This window comes from Lissotriton vulgaris, chromosome 2_1, assembly GCF_964263255.1.
Source record: "Lissotriton vulgaris chromosome 2_1, aLisVul1.2, whole genome shotgun sequence".
In the NCBI taxonomy this organism is placed as follows: domain Eukaryota; kingdom Metazoa; phylum Chordata; class Amphibia; order Caudata; family Salamandridae; genus Lissotriton; species Lissotriton vulgaris.
Window position 1 is genome coordinate 1,848,428,105 of NC_141687.1, and position 14,445 is coordinate 1,848,442,549.

A 14,445-nucleotide genomic window follows, 5' to 3' on the forward strand; every position below is an offset into this window, starting at 1 on the left:
AGTACATCGAATAGATATACTAGTATACACAGTGTTCCTCTATATGGACGGAAGCTAACCTGGGCATCTGAAAGAGTTTTTTTCAGTAAAAGGCTGTGATTCAATTACTTTAGCCAAATAGCATTTGTTACTGATCTGTAGCTCACACAGATCTCTTCATCCAGAGCATGTCCCTTACGGAGCAGTTTAATAAATGGGCATTTCAACCGAACTAGATAAATGCATGTTTGTGGAGAAAGAGGTGTTTAAATCTAGAGGATGTCCCAAGAATGGGTCGAATGCACATAGAGGGGACTTATGTATACCCCCAACTACAGAAATGGAAATGTCAAGGAATAGTAGATATTCTCCTGAGATGATTGTCTGACTGCCTTCACTGTACCTGATGTAATAAGGTTGAAATGTATGCATACCTGTGTTTGTGATTATGCGAAGTTTGCAACTTATTAAAAAAATCTTTAAACATAAATGGGCATTTTAGCTCCTTTGGCATGGAAATCATAGTAAGCGAAGTGTTGGCTTTGCAATAGGTCTGATGGATAGGACTTTCTTTAAGCTAGTCAGGTGGCATGTGTGAGTTGCATTTCCAGGCATTTTGCTGTGTGATACCAGTTGTTTTAATGACTGATCTGATAATGCTGAAAATATACTGTAGGATGCTTGTTATATTACGTGGATTTTTATAGTGGCTAATCACCTGTCAGGGTATCCTAGTGCTTTGCAGGTGTTTGGGGCTTGCCTCAAAGGCCTTACTCAAAGTCAGGTATTCAGCTTCTTGCGGATTTCAAGAAGTGAAGAGGAGACTCTAATTTGGTGTGGGATGTTGTTCCATGCTTTAGGGTTGAGGTATTAAAAGGCACAACTTCCTTAATTGCTTTTGAGTATGTGTGGCAGGTGTACTAGTGTGAGTCCCACTGAATGGAGGTGTCTGGAGGGTTAGTGGAACTGCACACAGCTGTTCAGGGAGGCTGGACCCATGTTGAGTCATGCATTCTATACATGGTTGAGAAGTTTGCAATGTGTGAGCTTATGTATAGGAAACCAGTGTAGTTCCCTTAGGTGTGGTGTGATGCGAGACAGGCATGGGCGGTTAAGGACCAGCCTGGCTACTGCGTTCTGAATGTTCTGAAGTCTTATGAGTTGTTTATTGATTACCGTTGGAGGGTGCTCCCGTAGCCCAATCTGTTAGTAAGAGGGCTTGGATTATGGTTTTCCTGGTATTGTTGGGAAGCCATCTGAATATCTTTTTCTGCATCATCAGTGTGTGAAAGCAGGCTGCTGTGACGGCAGTGATCTGGGCTGACGTGTCCAGCCTGCTATGGGTAATGATCCAGAGGTTTCTTGCTAGTGTGCTGAGAGTGAGGGTTGGTCTGAGGTCCGTAGTCCACCAGGCAGAGTCCCAGAGCATGGCCTGTATCCTGAAGATTACCACTTTGATTCTGCCTATGTTAAGTTTGAGGCAGAACGACTTCGTCCACAAGTTGAAGTTATTTCTGATGTTGAATGTTTTGTCAGAGATATTAGGTATGTGTTGTCAGCACAGGTGAGTATGTTGATGTGTGCGCGGATGACATCTAACAGCAGTGTCATGAGTTTATGGGCTTCTGAGCAGTCTGATGGTAAACTAACTGTTCGTGTCCTTCTGGCAATCAAGGTGCAGATCTATAGGAGGTAAGTCCTTGGATGCCAGCCTTGTGAAGTCCTCAGGGCAGGATGGATTCGGAGACTGTGTTGACTGAAGAGAGGTCGAGTAGGATGAGAGCGGCATTTTCTCCTCTGTTGAGGATCACCGGATGTTATCTGTTGCAGTGATTTGGGTTTTCTGTGTCCTGTGATTTTGTCTGACGCTTGATTGAATGGCGTCAAGGAGCTGATGATAGGAGAGGTGTTGCAAATGTTTTTGGTTTCAATTGAGATGATGGAGCATCTGCGTTGCCACGATTGTGAATCACTACTTCAATACAAATAAACTGCATACATTTGCAAATGTGATATTTAGAATTAGGTATTGAGGATTGGGGAGCGGGCTTTGTTGATGGGGATTGAGCCTTTGTCAAAGCATGGTAAGACAATGGTCAGACTGGGCCCTGAAGTAAATGGTCTTCAAGATTGCTGTGAGTTTCACTGTGGTGATAGGGTTCAATATTGTCACGGCGTTGCTCTGTCCAATACTGGAAGACTTAGTGCAAGGTTGATGGGGTCTGGTTGTGGGTCAATTTCGCCGGATAGGTGGCTTGTGTGCTCTTGTTGGTTTCTGCGGAGAGCGACTGCACAATCCACCTCAGATATGTTATTCCATTACAGTTAGGCCTTGTTATGGTTGTTCCTTTGTAGTGGGGAATGTTGATTGACAAACTGGCAATGGCGTGATTGGTTCAGGTGACCAAGTGGAAGTGTGGATCGTGATACGGTTGAATAAGGTAAAACGGGGTCCACAATGTACCATACATATTGGGAAGGGGCTGAGACTTGTTGGCTTAGTCTGAGGTTTCTGAGGCTTTCCACGGGTGTAGTCAAGTTGGTGTTAGTCAGGCCTTCTAGGTGAAAGTTGAGGTCTCCAAGGAATATGTAGGTGCTGGAGTCGATAATTAGTGGGGCGGAGAATTCCGGGAAGTTGTTGGTGAAGTTGGCTTGGGGTCATGGGGTTGGTAGACTAGGGTTCCACTCAGGGTGAAGCTTGTTTTGTAGTTTTGAAGTTGAGGTGTTCCATGTAGTTGGTTCTGCTTTCTGTGTTGCTGGCACAGCTGATGAGTCCCAGAATTCCTCCTCTGGTACTGTGTTGGTGGTCATGCTTAACGATCTTGAAAACAGTGGGGATGGCTGTATCAATGTTTGGTGTCAATGCTACAGTTAACCATTTTTCAGTGACAAAAAGAAAGTCCGGGCGGCATTGTTCAGTAGGTGACACATCTCTGTTGCATGTTTGCTGAATGAGTAGGTTTTGCGGAGCATGCATGACATTCAAGGCTGTAGTGCAGGTGGGTGTTAGTTTGCGGGTGCTTGAGTGTATGGGGTGTTGGGTGCTATCAGTGTGGTCGTGGTTCTGTTTTGTGAGGTACAGTGCGGCAGCAGCGCAGTGAGCTGCAACTGGGTTTGAGGGTATGGAGGAACGCGGACAGGTAGCAGTGGGTTGGGGTTTCTGGCACTGGGCGCAGACCTGGCGGGACAGATACAGATGGTATTGACCTTGGCACACCTTTTTATGCCATTAACTAGCTCATTGGAGGAGGGAAGAGCAAAGGCAGTACTCACAGGGGCGTGGGAGAGAGCGGAAAAAGGGGCACAGTGAGGATAAGGTAATTAACCATGGGAAGAGAGGAAAGGGGTGCAGAAAGGACACGAGCATTGAACACATGACACACAATATTGCAAAAAGACAAAGAAAAATCACTGGTATAAAACTAGGTAATTCAAAAACAAGGGTACCAAACGAGGTAAAAAGGCAAGGAAAGAAACGAGTGATAAAGCAGTAAAAATGACTGCCACAAAGACGAGACAGAGGCAAAAATAAGGGCACAAAAATGAAGCAAAATAAATGACAAAAAGAGTGAGAGTAATGATGATGAGAGACGAGCGAAAACAGTGGTGAGAAGGGCACAAAACGAGAAAGAAGCAGTGAAGAGAGAGCCATAGAGAGAGAGAGAGAGAGAGAGAGAGAGAGAGAGAGAGAGAGAGGAGCTAGGCGGGAGTCTCGAGGTTTCTGAGCTGGGTGCGAAAGAGCCATGACTTGTGGGAGGACTGGTCACAAGTAAACCCTATGCCGTTGTTTTGGTTTGTGCTTTGGATTAGGGTGCGTGAAGATTCTTGGTCCAATTTAGCTAAGGGGATTTTGCTTTTTGTTTTCTTACGAAATGGTGAGGAGGCAATGGCTTCACTGGAGCAGTTTAAAGAATCTTCCTCTTCAGCAATGATTCTGAAGGCCTTTTTTGCAGGGCATGGTGCAAAGACGTGGCAAGATGGGTAGTATTTCTTGTTTTCTTTTATAATGGTTGCTTTGTAGTTGTCGAGTCGGTCAGTTTTCACTGTGCTTGTCCAGGTTTTTCCCCTTCTAATTATCATGTGCTCTGTTAGTGTTTTTGAGTATTGAAAGCTGTTTGGTGAACCATTTTACCAACCTGGAGAAATCTGAGTCCGATTTCTTTCCTGCGAGATAATAGTGTCAACAGGCTTTGCAAGTCATTAATTGAAACATGGGATTGCTGATACTTTGCAGCTAAATGTTTCTGCAGTATATTTAATGGTTGTCATTAGTGTGTCCAGGATGTCCAGTTTCAGCTTTTTTCCAGGCGCGTTCGAGTTGTTCGATGAACACTTCCTAGGAATTATGATGTTGAGAGATGCAATTAGAAAGATGGTCACTCCACGGGTCTGGAGGTGGTTATTTTGCCAGTTTTGTCTAAATGAGGTTTGATTTGGCTTAGGCTGAGGTTCTGACCGAATTACATAAATGTGTTGCAAATTAGGTGCGGTGCTTTTATGGGGGGCAGTAGGTAATCCAAAACGGGATCGCACCATGAGCGTAGTTTGGTCAGTAAGATTGGGGTGTGTGAGTTGGCGAGAGGAATGCTGATTGGTATGGGTACTAAGTGAGAGAAAGCTCATTATTTTGCGAAATAACTCATATTTTTGAAGGCTTACTAAACACTGATTGGGAGAGAGTGTGTGTGCGTTTTTGTCTGTGTTTAAAAATTCCTGGTAAAAGCCGACAGACACCTCACCATACCCGACTGAAAGCACCTGCACCCAACTATTTAGCACAAAATACTTATATTAGTGGGGTGTAACACCCCCAAAACCTCCCCTGAACCTACACTTCTGGATTGAGCCAATAGTGGAAGGCTAGCATTTGACAAATAGACATTCACTTTCTGGTGCAGAGTACTTGTATCGGCGCAGGTGCTTATGGATTGTTTATGCACATTAGGGACATCTTACGACATTTCATTAGGGCAATTATTTTTTGAGCACAATGGTGGCTGCGTCATCTGATAGCCACGTTTTAGCTTAAAATAGCCAGTCCAGTTGCATGTCTTTTATGAAGTCATGTACAGGTTTACTCTTTGACATAACTCTTGTAAGCATAAATTTGAGGTATTTTTTTATGGGAGACTGATTGGATTTGAGACACTGTCATTATATGGTACGAGAGCTCATATATTTACATTTCCAATATTCTAGACTATATCCAGTTCTTTTATCCATCTGTAGTTTAGAGTCTAATGGCCAGATTTATCAAGGTTTTACTTTGCCCTTGTGCCATTGCAAACTTAAGTGAGAATTATCAAGCTAGGCAAGGCCACCTTGCGTGGCCCTGCAATGCTTGATAAATCTAAAGTAACATAAGCCAGCTATGCGGCCTTGCGTTGCTCTGTCCCAGGGAGGCGTTCCATAGGTGGAGCGTGTGTTTCAACGCATCCACGCATGGATTTGTGCGCATTCCCATTTTTAACATTGGTGGTAGACCTGAAAATGTGTCAAAATGCTACACGTCCGTAGGTGAGGCATAACGAGGAGAAATATCTTTATTACGCTCTATTCTTTACTCTTTCCACAATCTGTATCACACATAGAAAGAGGAAAATGGCTCTATGGATTGCTTTTGTGCAGGAAGGTGTCTTTTCTTGAACAAAAATAATCCTGCACACAACACTTTCACCCATGCACCATGATCCAAGTGTGTCTGCGTTGGTGCTAGGCCGCCAAAGTGCACCAGCGCTGGGAAAGGACAGAAATGTGCCATATAATGCTAAATACTCTGCATTCCTACCCTCTTCCTTTCACCCAGTGCAGCAAGGTGGCTTTCTGTGTTGCATGAAAAATTATAAATACGGGCCCAGATTTTTTGTTACATTAAGGTCATGTTGAAAGGGATTGAGCAACATGGCTGTTACACATAAGGGTAGGTACTTGGAGATGATTATGTTGCCAGTGTTGTCAAAAATTCTGAAAAGGAATTGTCCTGGAGAGTGTGATGGGTTGGTAATAAGCTGTGTCTATTCCAAACCACCACAGCCCGAATAGGCTTTTCGAGCCATGTATCACCCAGAACAATGAGGTATTGTTGACTTAGACTGAGGTTTCTGCTGCAAATGCAAATGTTGCAAAAGTTACTTTACGGTGTAAGGAAATAGAACCGCCCAAAGGCAATAGGGTAGATAGGGGAAGGCTGGTGTTTGAATGGGAGACATTCACGTTCAGGAGCAGAAGAGTTGTGTAGGTACAAGGTGTTTTTTAATTCAGACAATTTTTCGATGATAAATTTACATGCTGGTGGTATTATTTTGTGCATAGTGGGAGCTGCGTAACCTTGCAGCCTTGTTTCAGTCAGTTATAAATAGCCAGTCTGGTTAAATGGCCCTGAAGAGGTAATTTCCAGGTTTATTCTTTACCAAAGACTTTGCATTGATGGGCACAGGTTTGAGATCTTTAGTTTTAAAAAGAAGACTGGATGGGTTTGGGAGAGTGAAGTAGTCTGTTAACCGCTGCTCATGTCTATACAGTTGTAATGTTTGTAGGTACATTACTGTGGCTATTTTTCATATCGGGGTGTGAAATCTCTGTGTCATGACATAACTTCATATTGCATGTTTTTGTGGCATAACCAAGTTGGTTCATTTTGAGCAAGTCTTTATGTTTTGCAATGTTTGGATGTTTTTCAGTTCCGGGATGAAGTGTAATTGGCTTATTTGGGAGAATGCATGGAAAGTTAGTCACAGCTTTCTTCCTTGTCATTGACGCAACAGATAGACGGCCAGCATGAAATGTTTACTCAGGTGATGTCTTGGTTCTTTGCTGTGCCAAACAAGAAATAATTTAACGTGCTTGTTTAAACTTCAGATCAGACGTGACCTTTGTAGTGCAGATTTTGTTTCTTGGGATTTACCTTGCCCTAGGCATATATTGGATAAAAGGATAAAGTATCCTGCTATAAGGAGAATGGCAGTAGGTTTGGTAGTGGGATTATAGCACACACAAGCCCAAGTTTTTTCCATGTAACTTGGGTGTCCGAGTGGGGAGGGAATCTGGTAGGGGAGAATGAGAGATGATAGGGATGCCAGGGTGCTGTGGTTTATTGGTAGATCTTTTGAAAGGGAGAGAAAGAGAGTGTATGATTGTGGGAAGGTGTAGCAGCTGTTAGGGATGAAGGTAGAGAGAAATGAGGGTTCAAGTGGAATTATGGGTGATAGAGGAGTGTAGTGAGTGAGGGTTACATTGATCCTAACATAAGTGAGGTTAAGTGAGCGACTAGGAGAGATGGGAAAGGTAGAAGTTTAGAAATTAATGTGGCTGACTTTGACTTGAAAGAGGTAACTAATTGACCTGTTAAGAGAGATGAAGAAAGGTATGAGTTTGTGGCCTGAAAAGGCATTAATTTCTATAAACACCATTTTTTTTGCAGCTCATTTTAGAACTTCTGTTTGATTTATCTGACATTTTGTTTGAGCTTGGCTCTCCCTCTCTCACCTGCGTTGTCTTAAAATCACTCCTTATCAATTTCCATGAAATCTATATGCACAATGTGTTCAGTTGTCAATGAGCACATGGCAAGATAATGATCTTTCAACGTTTCTAGTGAACACATATGCAGCCACTACTATCTTCTTTATTTACCTCAGTGCCTACCTTTAATACCTGCAGCTTTTCATACTCCTTTTATCTTCTGGTCAGACCTTTACGTTCTAGGTGAGCTTGGGAGAGGTGAACGTGGCTGCTGATACTGAAATATTACAGAGAGCAATCAACAGTTCCATTTGACAAAAAAGGAAATGTTATTATCTAGGCTTTGTTTTTCCTAGACTCAAGGCAGGCTGCTTCTATAATAGTTAACCCCTTCGATGATGATGACGAGCTCAGCTCGTCATCAGCTACGGCGCTCGTATGCTGATGACGAGCTGAGCTCGTCATGTAACGCGGTATTTTTAAAAATGCCGCACACAGCGGGAAAAGCCGCCGCAGCGATGCAGTTAAGATTCCTTTGCGGTTCATTCATACTCTATCTGATGGCTGAGGAGGTATTTCTATAGGTATATTGGAAGTTATTCATGCAGAAGTACAATAATTGGTAAGTATTTTTCACTTTGGTATGACGAAGAACATTAGTGGTAGGAATTATGTAGACTCTGCTCTTGATCTCAGGGCCGCACACACCCAAATGACTAGTGCAGTGTAGAAGGTATTTCCAGGGGGAAAAGTAATGTATTGGTGGTGTCTGTTCTTCTTCAGAGGCCCATGATGCTCTCCATCATTTCTCTTGTAAGATGCTGACACCAAGACACTGCACCGGGAACTGCTCCTTCAGGCCTCCTCTCTTGCCCCAGTCAGCCACATCTGGATACCCCGGAAGGCCATGTTCCACACCACTTTGTAAGGATTGAAGATATCAACCCAAGCCATCATCACCTCAAGAAAGCAAACAGAACCCAAGCCATTTTTGCAAGAAAGCACCATGTATATACTCCGGACCACTGTCTGCCTGGTTCATAAAGACAGGACTAGGCATCTCTTGTAAATAATGTACATTGAATTCCGGACGTCGCCCAGAAGATGTTACTGGACCAAAAGGAGTCAAAACCGAAGGTCTATTGTAGATATAAACAATGATTGTGAATAGAATATACATATATAAATATATATACAGTATATATATATATATCGCAATGACTCTTGAAAAAATGTTTGTGTTCATATTAGACTGAAGTCTAATTCATACTGTATGTCTCAATCTCTCAAAAAAAGTATCCATAAATGGAAGCAAGTGGCTATGTGCAATGGATATAAATGTACTGTGTTTTTCCTGGATCAGTATTCGTTGCATTTTAATTTATTTGGTATATTTATTTGCGTTCACCATCCTTTCTAACAGATCAATGTAAACAGCACTTTAAAACAGAAAACCATCGCAGACAAGTGTACAAAATGTTTTTTGGGGGCCGTTGGAGGGGATCTCTGTAAGTGATTTTGGTTCTTAAATAAAGAAATTGTCAGAACAACTGCATTCGTTTGGAAAGAGAATGGGTAAAAGGACAGATGTACTGGCTCAAGGTAAATTGAAGAAAGATAAAGAGATCGCAGTATTGAAGCTCGATATAACAGAGATGTGCAATGTAGATTCATAGAAAAGACAGACGTTAACATCTGTTAATCAAAAAGGCATTCTTACTTTTCAATTATTTTTTTTCTAGCTGGGGCACCTCAAGTGCTGCACACAACAAGGAATCCAGCGTGCTCCATGTATCTGCATTTAAAGAGCTTCATGTAGCAGGACATCTTAAGGGCTCTGTACATCCAGTTCTTTACGCAACAGGGAATGTAACATTTTCATGCAACAGAGCATCTACACTGCTTTACACAAGGTATATAAATAAGCATTAGGAACACCAAAATGTAAGCTGTTTTATACGGCTGTGTATCCGGAGTATTTTATACAGCAGGAATTTTATCATGTCTCATAAAGCAGAACATTCAAAATATTTTAAAGCTGACCATCTCAAATGCTTCTCGTCTTAAATGCCTAATCTGAAGCAGGGAATTCAGGGTGCTTTTTAAGGCATCTAATATTCTTTGTACGACGGTTTATCTAAAGAGCGGTTTACCACTGTGCATCTACAGAGCTTTACAGAACAGGAAAGGGCTTCAGTAAGCATGACACACCGTAATGCTCTAAAGCAAAATCATTCATTGTTTCCTCAATTTCATGCAGCCAGAAATGTAGTGAACGAGAAATATTTGTACAGTCCAGCACTGTCAGGAGCAGGACAATATAATGAACTTCCACGACTATTGATGAGCCCATAACCCCAGACGCACCATTTTTGAGACTCATACTCCATGTGATGACTTCCGGTCTACTATTTGATAACCAGCACGTCCGTAACCTCTTTGCTTTGTTTTCCATGTTGAGTGACCAGTATGTAATGGTAATTTCCATTGGGTACATGGAATTAGACATGATTAGTTAACTATATGATTCTCTCTTGCTATCTAACACCAATCTTTTCTCTTATGTCTTCTGTATTTAGATCATTATTTTATTCTTCTCTCCAGTTCATTATACTATCTACCTTTCCTTTAAGCACAGGTTATTCTCCAAGCTCTATCTCTTTCACTAGTTCTTTGCGTCCTCCTGCCTCTACAGCGTGCTCTCTGACCTCTTTTTATTCTTTTGAAAGGCTCATCCTTTATTTTGACAAAAAAAGCCATAGATAACTTTCTATAGCACTCTGCTGTTCCAGTTTTTAAGTCTGAAAGGGAGACTGGGTCTCTTGCTTAAAAAGATCTATCTCAGAGTGGTCTCTAGGTCTGAGAATCTCCCACATTTTTAGACCCTATATGTAAATCCGTTTTGCTGAATAAATGTTTGCCTTTACAATTCGAGTTCGAAGGACTATTATCCTGTATCACCCAGCTAATTCTAAAATCCTTTCTCCAAAGTATAGTTTGTGGTTGCCAACAAAATACAATAGTTGTTTGATAGGTTCCAAAGCAACGAGATGACTATACCGAGTAATATTTCACTCTTTTAACTTGAGACATCCCCAAGAACAGTTAGGTCTTTTGTAAGGACAATAAGGTTTTGTATAGCTCTGACTATTATTCTGACAGGCAGCATTAAAATGTTCTCTCATGTAAAAACATTGATGCATGCGCAACGGTGTCCATTTACCGAAATACATAAGGGATTCATTGAAGACAAATGCAAAGAGTGTGTAAGTAGCCACTGTTTCATATGAGGGAAAATAGTTTGTTGGATAGCTGGAGCATGGCTTTTGTGATTCCTTCTTAGCTCAATGAGAAGCCGCCTTTAAAAAAATCCAAAGTGTGGATAAGAATATATTTATAATAATATTCAAAGGGAAGTCTTTCCATACAGTGCTTGGGTCCTGCATCATCAAAGAATAAAAGCTTGTAAGAAAACAAAAGAACTAACCAATTGAAAACTGAGTTGCCTACCCTATTCCTCAGCATATACTTCTTTCAATATATCCTCTAGCCCAACCTTCTGACTCATCTCAAACTTCTTTCTACTACTCTTTCCAAGGCACTACCCTATCTCTCACCCTATACATCTATCAATATATCCTCTATATCTACTCTCTCATTTATCCCAAACCCCATACCACTACTATAATCCCCAAAATAACCCTTTCTATACTCTCTCCTACTCTACCCCTCCTTGCATCATCTGATACCTCTTTTACTATACCGTTCCCCCAAAACAAACCTTTCTAAACTCTTCCCTTTGACTCTTCCCCTCAAAAAACCCCTTTTACTCATCCAAAAGCCTCCTCCTACTATGACCTATTTTTAAAAAAAATCTAACTCTTCTTTCCCTCCACTATCCTTTTCAATAAAAATAACAGACTAACATGTTCACTTCTCAAATTCCATATTCCACTATACTAATTCACCACGAATCCTTCATGGGTTCCAGAGTAGCATGCTACTCGCCAATAAAACATTTCAACACCCCATCAGGGTTACCAGCGCTCTATAAATGCAAACCTTTTTCCCTTTTCTACCCCCCCAACCCTTCTCAATTCAAATAACTGACTAGCATTTCCACCACTCAAATTATTTTCATGTTTTCACCATACTAATTCAACAGTAATCCTTATGGGTTCCAGAGTAGCGTGCTACTCCCCACTAAAGCACTTCAAAACCCCATCTAGGGGTAGCAAGTGCTATATAAATACAAACCTCTTTACCTCTTCTATCCCGCATCCTACCCTTCTCTGTCCAAATAACTGAATAACATATCCACCACTCAAATTACTTCATACTTCACTATACTAATTTTCAACACTAATCCTTTATGGGTTCCGGAGTAGCGTCCTACTCGCCAGAAAAGCGCTTCAAAACTCATCAGGGGTAACAGGTGCTACATGAATGCAAGCCTTTCTTCCCTTTTATCCCTCTACTATCCTTCTTACTCCAAATAACTGACTAATATCCACCACTCAAATTACTTTCATATTTCACCATACTAACTCAGCACTAACCCATTATGGGTTGCCGGAGTAACGTGCTTCAACACCCCATCAGAGGTAACAAGTGCTATATAAATACAAACCTTTTTTTTTTCCTCCTCTATCCTTCTGCTATCCTTCAGAATCCAAATAACTGACTAACCTATCCACCACTTAAAATGTACTTGCATGTTTCACTACACTAATCCTCTATGGGTCCTGGAGTAGCGTGCTACTCGCCGAATAAGCGCTGTGATGCCTCATCAGTGGTGGTAAGCTCTATATAAATGCAATTACAATACAATACAATATGACCATGGACTATATATTCTAAGCCTCCATCTACTAGTACCGCTAAACTGTCCGTAAAACAAGGCGCCTTTAAAGTTTAAACCCTGATTATGGAAATAGTCGTGGTTTTTAGTAGAAAATTCTACAAGAGGTGAAAGTTGCCACTGTATAGTGCTCTCCAGCGTGCAACAGGAACACAAGTATGCAGCATAGCATAATGGTTAAAAACTGTGCTATTAGTCTGTGTACCATCAAGAAGTCATAGCCTTTAATACAGAATATATCGAAATAGAGAAGTCTCATAATTTTCAGCTATTGCATATGAGCATGAATCCAAATGTCATGCTCCATAAACTATCAGTTATTTTACACTAATATTTTAATGAAAAACAATGGCTAAAATAAGGCCTTCTGAGGTCTATAAACCGTCATATCACCAACATTGCAACAAAATCAAAAGCAGTCAGTGTCTTCAAAGCAATAATTGCTGCAAAACAGGTAAATGCAACAGTTTACACGTTTGGTGTGTGTATTAATGTGGAGGCGTCTAACCAGTTTACTTTTTCGCAACTTCTGATATTTTCTACTAATTCCTGAATGTTACTACTGATCTGTTTTTAGTAAACAAATATGACCCACTCAAACAAAGCGAAATCGCCCAAAAATAAGTATCAGTCGGAAAAATCTACTATCTTCCCCCACATAAAGTAATGTACACATTAAGTAAATAGGTAATGAGTTGCGGAAGACATCGTCTTTGCGAAAATCAACTCGTGCCGGTCCCAAAGGTCACCAGGGGGCATATTATCAAGACAGGCGATAAAATTATCACTGCTTTAGCGACAGAAAACTGCAGCTAAAACAGCGTTAATGGGCATGATAATATGCTCTATGGTATTCCAATTGAAGCACATGCTAGATGTCCTTCACATCTAACATGGGCTTCAATTGGAATTCCATAGAGCATGTTATCAAACCCATTATCGATGTTTTAGCAGCAGTTTTCTGCCGGTAAAGCAGCGATAATTTTATCACCTGTCTGGATAATATGCCTCCACATTCTTTGACCAAGCCCACAAACAAAGAGGAACACCGCAAATGAACAATCAGAGTACTGCCAAAGATGCACTTACACCTTAATCACATTATGTTGCGAAAGCAAGGACAACAAAAAAACTGAGATGCACAAAAGCACATTTTACAAGCCCTCCTACCAAAAAACACATCAAAGGAACATGAGTCAACGGGTACTTTATTTTGAACAAAGCTAACACAAAAAGCTAAAACACGATCAAAATATACATAGCTAACGAGAAAACATAAATCAAAACCACATCCCCATCAATGCACGGCAACCTACAATTTGCAGGCAATGAAGGTGGTAGCTTAGTTGTGTAGCATCTGCATCTTGTGCAATGCTTCTTCTAGTGTCCACACCCTACTTTAAGTTTCTGCTTGCCTGGAAATGGTTAATGTGTCAAAAGGCTTAAAGAGAGAAATGTCCAGTTTGTTCTTCTCAGCACATTAGCAATTAGACCCGGCTCAATCAACACTGACTGCTGACGAAGGTAGGAGCCATTTTTGGATCTGCTAACCACACTTTCTGTTACATGAATAAGGAAGTGAAGTTTTGTCGCTTCCAAGATTCCTCTAAACTGGCGGCATATACTCCATTGGGACAGTGGGTACATCTAATAAAGTCCTGATGAAGATCCTGCTTTAAATAATCTTTGGAGGTTGAAACATTGTCGAAAGGTCTTGTTATGGACATCTTGTATTGAATGCGTTTTCAACAAAATCAATTAGATTTATTGGTAGCTGTGTCCTAACACTTTTTGCTATTGCAGCCATATACTTTGCGAACAAGAATTGCTCTATGTTTTTGTCACTTAGTCACAACTTGTGTGCACTGCGTCGATTCACTTTCTTTTTTTAAGCAGCTTACAAGTTCATTGATCAGTTATTTTATGCATATTTGATGAAAGCTTAAGTCTGTGAGTTCTATATTATGACTGATTCTGCAATGAGAGATTCAATTCTCCTAAAAGTAGCTTAAATAGTATAGTATAGAATGAATGATTTTTTTTTGTAGTCTGCTCAGCTTCTTAGGAATATAGGGTTGCCCTGCAACTCGCAACTTAAGTAACAGTCGGGCAATGAAAAAAGGTGCTTTCTTCATTACAGTACT

The 14,445-nt window shown here is 41.0% G+C and overlaps 1 protein-coding gene across 1 annotated transcript in view; it reads left to right on the forward strand.

The window, feature by feature from the left end:
• The window catches only part of SKOR1 (SKI family transcriptional corepressor 1), a 40,220-nt gene extending 31,237 nt beyond the window's left edge, over positions 1-8,983 (forward strand). The window contains exon 9 of the mRNA XM_086958960.1: positions 8,259-8,983. Within this exon, the coding sequence (XP_086815086.1) occupies positions 8,259-8,368 (110 nt within the window). The 3' untranslated portion in view covers positions 8,369-8,983. The remainder of the gene's footprint in view (positions 1-8,258) is intronic.
• Positions 8,984-14,445: the final 5,462 nt, after the last annotated feature.